This window comes from Salvelinus sp. IW2-2015, unplaced genomic scaffold (assembly GCF_002910315.2).
Source record: "Salvelinus sp. IW2-2015 unplaced genomic scaffold, ASM291031v2 Un_scaffold3875, whole genome shotgun sequence".
Lineage (NCBI taxonomy): Eukaryota > Metazoa > Chordata > Actinopteri > Salmoniformes > Salmonidae > Salvelinus > Salvelinus sp. IW2-2015.
This window is the reverse complement of record NW_019945149.1, coordinates 18,422-26,243: the sequence shown is the minus strand read 5'-3', so window position 1 is coordinate 26,243 and position 7,822 is coordinate 18,422. Positions and strand designations below refer to the sequence as shown.

Here is a 7,822-nt window from a genome sequence, read left to right as displayed (position 1 = left end):
GGCTCTAACCACCAGGCTACCCTGCCGCCCCAACACTCTAACCACCTAGGGCTACTTGCGGCCCAACGCTTAACCACTAGGCTACTTGCCGACTCTACACTTCTAACCACTAAAAGCTACTGCCGCCCTCTACACTCTAAACCACCTAAGCTAACCTGACCGCCTCTACACTCTAACCACTGACTACCTCACACTCACTTAACACTAGACTACCTGCCACCCTTACACTCTAACCACTAGACTACCTGCCGACCCTACACTCTAACCACTAGACTACTGCCGACCCTACACTTCTAACCACTAGACTACCTGCCACACACCTCTTACACTCTAAACCACTAGACTACCTGCCGACCCTACACTCTAACCACTAGACTACCTGCCGACCCTACACTCTAACCACTAGACTACCTGCCACCACTACCACTCTAACCAACTAGACTACCTGCCGACCCTACACTCTAACACTAGGCTACCTGCCACCTTCTACACTCTAACCACCAGGCTACCTGCCGCCCCTACACTCTAACCACTAGCTACCTGCCGACCCTACACTCTAAACCACTAGGCTACCTGCCACCTCTACACTCTAACCACTAGACTACTGCGACCCAACACTCTAACCACTAGGCTACCTGCCGACCCTACACTCTAACCACTAGGCTACCTGCCACCCCTACACTCTAACCACTAGACTTACCTGCCGCGCCCAAACACTCTAACCACTAGGCTACCTGCCGCCCCAACACTCTAACCCAACTAGGCTACCTGCCGCCCCAACACTTTAACCACCAGGCTACCTGCCGACCCTACACTCTAAACACCAGGCTACCTGCCACCCCAAACACTTTAACCACCAGGCTACCTGCCCACCTACACTCTAAACCACTAGGCTACTGCCGCCCCAACCACTTTAACCACCAGGCTACCTGCGCGACCCTACACTCTAACCACCAGGCTACCTGCCACCCCAAACACTTTAACCACCAGGCTACCTGCCGCCCCTACACTCTAACCACCAGGCTACCTGCCGCCCCTACACTCTAACCACCAGGCTACCTGCCGCCCGACACTTTAACCACCAGGCTACCTTGCCGTCCCAACGCTCTAACCACTAGGCTACCTGCCGCCCCTACACTCTAACCACCAGGGCTACCTTGCCTGCCCCGACACTTTAACCACTAGGCTACTGCCGTCCCAACGCTCTAAACCACTAGGCTACCTGCGCGCCCCAAACACTTTAACCACCAGGCTACCTGCCGCCCCTACACTCTAACCCACTAGGCTACCTGCCGCCCCAACACTAACCACCCAGGCTACCTTGCCGCCCCTACACTCTAACCACTAGGCTACCTGCCGCCCCAACACTCTAACCACTAGGCTACCTGCCCCACACTCTAACACTAGGCTACCTGTCCGCCCCAACACTCTAACCACTAGGCTACCTTGCCGCCCCAACACTCTAGCCACTAGGCTACCTTGCCGCACCCAACACTCTAACCACTAGGCTACCTGCCGCCCCAACAACTCTAACCACTAGGCTACCTGCCGCCCCAACGCTCTAAACACTAGGCTACCTGTCGCCCCAAGCTCTTAAGCACTAGATTACCTGCCACCCCAACGCTATAAACACTAGGCTACCTGCCGCCCCAACGCTTTAACCACTAGGCTACCTGCCGCCAACGGCTCTAACCACCAGGCTACCTGCCGCCACTCTAACACTAGGCTACTTGCCGCCCACACGCTTTAACCACTAGGCTTACCTGCCCCTCACACTCTACCCACTAAAAGCTACCTGCCGCCTCTACACTCTAACCACTAAGGCTACCTGCCACCACAACCACTCTAACCACTAGGCTACCTGCCGCCCCAACCACTCTAACCACCAGAGCTACCTGCCAGCACCCCAACACTCTAACCACTAGACTACTGCCGCACCACACTCTAAACCACTAGGCTTACCTGCCCCCTCTACACTCTAACCACCAGGCTACCTGCCGCCTCTACACTCTAACCACTAGGCTACCTGCCGCCTCTACACTCTAACCACTAGGCTACCTGCCGCCTCTTACACTCTAACCACTAGGCTACCTGCCGCCTCTACCTCTAACCACTAGGCTACCTGCCGCCTCTACACTCTAAACACTAGGCTACCTGCCGCCTCTACACTCTAACCACTAGGCTACCTGCCGCCTCTACACTCTAACCACTAGGCACCTGCCGCCTCTACACTCTAACCAATAGGCACCTGCCCCTCTACACTCTACCACTAGCTACCTGCCACCTCTACACTCTAACCACTAGGCTACCTGCCGCCTCTACACTCTAACCACTAGGCTACCTGCCGCCTCTACACTCTAAACCACTAGGCTACCTGCCGCCTCTACACTCTAACCACTGGGCTACCCTGCCGCCTCTACACTCTAACCACTAGGCTACCTGCCGACCCCAACACTTTAACCACCAGGCTACCTGCCGCCCCTACACTCTAACCACTAGGCTACCTGCCGCCCCACACTCTAACCACTAGGCTACCTGCCGCCCCAACACTCTAACCACTAGGCTACCTGCCGCCCCTACACTCTAACCACTAGGCTACCTGCCGCCCCAACACTCTAACCACTAGGCTACCTGCCGCCCCACACTCTAACCACTAGGCTACCTGCCGCACCCACACTCTAACCACTAGGCTACCTGCCGCCCCAACCTCTAACACTAGCTACTGTCGCCCCAACTTAACCACTAGATACCTGCCGCCCCCAACGCATTAAACACTAGGCTACCTGCCGCCCCAACGCTTAACCACTAGGCTACCTGCCGCCCCTACACTCTAACCACCAGGCTACCTCCGCCCCTACACTCTAACCACTGGCTACCTGCCACCCACACTCTAACCACTAGGCTACCTGCCACCCCAACACTCTAAACCACCAGGCTACCTGCCGCCCCACACTCTAACCACTAGGCTACCTGTCGCCCCCCAACACTCTAACCTCCAGGCTACCTGCCGCCCCTAACACTCTAACCACCAGGCTACCTGCCGCCCCACACTCTAACCACCAGGCTACCTGCCGCCCAACACTCTAAAACCACTAGGCTACCTGCCGCCCAACGCTTTAACCACTAGGCTACCTGCCACCCCAACACTCTAACCACCAGGCTACCTGCCACCCCAACACTCTAACCACTAGGCTACCTGCCACCCCAAACACTCTAACCACCAGGCTACCTGCCGCACCCAACACTCTAACCACTGAGGCTTTCCTGCACGCCCCAACACTCTAAACCACTAGGGCTACTGCCACACCAACACTCTAACCACCAGGCTAACCTGCCACCCAACACTCTAACCACCCAGGCTACCTGCCGCCCCAAACACTCTAACCACCAGGCTACCTGCCACCACAACACTCTAACCACTAAGCTACCTGCCACCACAACACTCTAACCACTAGGCTACCTGCCGCCCCACACTCTAACCACCAGGCTACCTGCCACCCCAACCACTCTAACCACTAGACTACCTGCCGCCCCAACACTCTAACCACTAGGCTACCTGCCACCCTACACTCTAACCCACCCAGGCTACCTGCCGCCTCTTACACTCTAACCACTAGGCTACCTGCTGCCTCAACACTCTAACCACTAGGCTTCCTGCTGCCTCTACACTCTAACCACTAAGCTACCTGCCCACCCCAACACTCTAACCACTAGGCTACCTGCCGACCCCAACACTCTAACCACCAGGCTACCTGCCACCCCAACACTCTAACCACTAGGCTACCTGGCCTCCTCTAACCACTAGGCTACCTGCCTCTTTCTAACCGCTAGGCTACCTGCCACCCCTACACTCTAACCACTAGGCTACCTGCCGCCCCAATGTTCTAAACCACTAGGCTACCTGCCACCAAACACGTCTAACCACTAGGCTACCTGCCGCGCCCAACGTTCTAACCACTAGGCTACCTGCCCACCCAAACACTCTAACCACTAGGCTACCTGCCACCCCAACACTTCTAAACACCAGGCTACCTGCCGCCCCCAACACTCTAACCACTACGCTTCCTGCCGCCCCAACACTCTAACCACCAGGCTACCTGCCGCCCCAACACTCTAACCACTAGGCTACCTGCCGCCCCAAACACTCTAACCACCAGGCTACCTGCCACCCCAACACTCTTAACCAACCAGGTGCTACCTTGCCGCCCCAACACTCTAACCACTAGGCTACCTGCCGCCCCAACCGCTTTAACCACTAGGCTACCTGCCACCCCAACACTCTAACCACCAGGCTACCTGCCACCCCAACACTCTAACCACTAGGCTACCTGCCACCCCAACACTCTAACCACCAGGCTACCTACCGCCCCAACACTCTAAACCCACTAGGCTTCCTGCCGCCCCAACACTCTAACCACTAGGCTACCTGCCGGCACCAACACTCTAACACCACCAGGCTACCCTGCCACCCCAAACACTCTAAACCACCAGGCACCCTGCCGCCCCAACACTCTAACCACACAGGCTACCTGCCAATACATTTGAGAATCTATTCAAAAAAAGTACAACCTCCAGGACTCTCAGTTTTACAATTATTCACAGTACAAGTTAACAGCAGCTATCTTACTAAAGTAGTGGGACCAGCATAAAACGCTTATATACATCCTTTAATTACAGAAAAGACATATAAACCAAGTAAATGCTAAGATATGTGCTGGGTAACATTATACAGAATTATCCAAGAAGACATAAAATATAAGAATATTATAGCGGTAACCTAATTGAGAAGACAAGCTGCAAATTAGTAATAAAACAAAAAGACGACTGTGATGATGTCGAGAAAAAACATCCAAAGACAACCAACTCTTCTACTCTGAGGAAAATTCTTGGAAAATTCAGTCAAGATTTTTACAAACTCCTATCAAAATAGAAACCGTGACATCACACCAAGCTGCTAACTTGTAGGAGAGCAAGCCCAACCATACTCACGTATTATATTCCGGCCCAGTCCTCAATCGGTTTATAGATCGAAGTATTACAAAGTATTGGTTGAGACATTTCGAACATTCGATTGCTCTAAATCCAGAACGGCATTACTCCTGGGAGAACCCCATGAACCCCCATACTCCTGGGGAGAAACCCCCATGGAAACCCCATTACTCCTGGAGAGAACACCCATGGAACCCCCATACTCCTGGGTGAAACCCCATGAACCCCCATTACTCCTGGGAGAACCCATGAACCCCCCATACCTGGGAGAATTAACCCCAACTCCTGGGGAGAACCCCATGAACCCCCATACTCCTGGGGAGAACCCATGAACCCCCATACTCCTGGGGAGAACCCCATGAACCCCCCATACTCCTGGGGAGAAACCCCATGAACCCCCATACTCCTGGGGAGAACCCCATTGAACCCCCCATTTACTCCTGGAGAGAAACCCCATGAACCCCATACTCCTGGGGAGAACCCGAGAACCCCCCATACTCCTGGAGAGAACCCCATGAACCCCCATACTTCCTGGGGAAAACCCCAAGGAACCCCCCCATACTCCTGGGAGAACCCCATGAACCCCCATACTCCTGGGGAGGAAACCCCATGAAACCCCCATTACTCCTGGGAGAAACCCTATGAATCCCCCATACTCCTGGGGAGAACCCCATGAAATCCCCCCATACTCCTGGGGGAGAACCCCAAATGAATCCGCCCATACTCCTGGAGAGAACCCCATGAACCCCCATACTCCTGGGAGAACCCCATGAACCCCCATACTCCTGGGGAGAACCCCATGAACCCCCCCCATACTCCTGGGGAGGAAACCCCATGAAACCCCATAACCCCCATTACTCCTTGGAGAGAAACCCCATGAACCCCCATACTCCGGGGAGGAACCCCATGAATCCCCCATACTCCTGGAGAGAACCCCATGAACCCCCATTACTCCTGGGGAAGAACCCCATGAACCCCCATACTCCTGGGGAGAAACCCATGAACCCCCATACTCCTGGGGAGAATACCCCGATGAACCCCATGGAACCCCCATACTCCTGGGGAGAACCCCATGAACCCCCATACTCCTGGGAGGAACCCATTGAACCCCCATACTCCTGGGGAGAACCCATGAACCCCCATTACTCCTGGGAGAGAACCCCATGAACCCCCATACTCTGGGAGTAACCCCATTGAAACGGCAGGTAGCCTAGTGGTTAGAGTGTAGGGCCAGTAACCGAAAGGTTCCTAGATCGAATCCCTGAACTGACAAGGTAAAAATCTGTTGTTCTGCCCATGAACAAGGCAGTTAACCCACTGTTCCCCGGTAGGCCGTCATTGGAAATAAGAATTTGTTCTTAACTGACTTGCCTAGTTAAATAAAGGTTAAATATATATATTTTTTAAATCTATCCCCTTGTCTGTGAACATCTGAAACCTGCTCAGTTCTTTTTCGTTCCATAATTTAAATTTATCATCAATCATACTTGGCTTAAAGTCGCCGTCCAATACATTTTCTCGCTGGTAGATCAGGTCTGTTTGGATATCTCTTATTTTAGTGATCTTTGTCCCAGACCTTTATGGTGTTATTTATGCAGGAAATGGTCTATCTTCCAAGTACTTGTATTGATTGTCTTCATTAATAATATGGTTGTTCTGATTGGTTATTCTTATCGGAGTTTGTCCCACTGTTTAAAAGTGTTTGAAGTAATAGTCATTGGAAGATTCTGGAACAGGAATACACATATTGGGAGGACATTCATTTTAATAGTTTCAATTATTCCTGTTAAATTATGTGTAAATTAATGCAGTGAGCTTTGTAATGATGGATGTATAGTATGCCACTTTTAATATGGAAAAAAATGCAGGACATTTTTATGACGGTAGTATGATAAACTAAAGCAAATATACATTTTAATCAAGATTTAGACATTTTTATGTTTACTTTTAGAAAATACTCATATTAATGGACCAACATAAAAACAAATCTCAAAATGAATAGGTAGAAGCAAAAAATATATATTTTAGCCTGTAGTGCCTGGCCTTGAAGGCCGAATATTTTGAACATGAGCTAATAAAAAATTCTTAGTAGTTATTTTGTGTACCTCTTTCTCCTATTCATTACGGAAGCTTATAGCTGCCACAGGGGGAAAAGTCTGGCCAGTTCTTTCCTGTGGCAGCATTAGGTTTCCGTAATGAATAGGAGAAAAAGGTACACAAAATAACTAGTTACAAGTCAACAGTAAAAAAAAATAAAAACAAGCAAACAAACAAAACAGTGAATAAATGTCTTTACCAGTGATGTTTCACATAGGATCTTGTTTCCCTTCACCAGGTTGCCCACGGTGATGTGGAAGTAGGTGGAGCCACTGCACCAGTTAGCGATACGGTTGAACGGGTGAGTCGCAAGGACATCCTATGGGACAAATAGACAAGACAGGTTAGACAGACATCTCTCTTTACTGTTCATGCTCTCTGTTCAATATTAATGTTAGTGGATGGCCATGTAAAAGATAGCTTAATGAGAGGGCCATGAACATTTACCTAGTAATGTCTTATGCTGTTAGAAAACGCTGATTTTTTTACCCCCCTTTTTTGTTCTATTTATTATTTATCTATGATTTGTATGCGAACGACACACAATTAATCTTCTCCTTTCCCCCCTCTGATAACCAGGTGGTGAATCGCATCTCTGCATGTCTGGCAGACATATCAGTGTGGATGACGGATCACCACCTCAAGCTGAACCTCGGCAAGACGGAGCTGCTCTTCCTCCCGGGGAAGGACTGCCCGTTCCATGATCTCGCCATCACGGTTGACAACTCCATTGTGT

General features: G+C 51.4%; 1 protein-coding gene across 1 annotated transcript in view; it reads right to left on the bottom strand.

Annotated features, from left to right (window-relative positions):
• LOC112076607 (myosin-VIIa-like) overlaps nucleotides 1-7,822 on the bottom strand; it is a gene marked incomplete at its 5' end in the record, with an annotated part of 23,710 nt that overhangs the window by 8,265 nt on the left and 7,623 nt on the right. Inside the window, one exon of the mRNA XM_024143336.2 lies at nucleotides 7,286-7,405. Coding sequence (XP_023999104.1) covers nucleotides 7,286-7,405 — 120 coding nt within the window. The remainder of the gene's footprint in view (nucleotides 1-7,285; nucleotides 7,406-7,822) is intronic.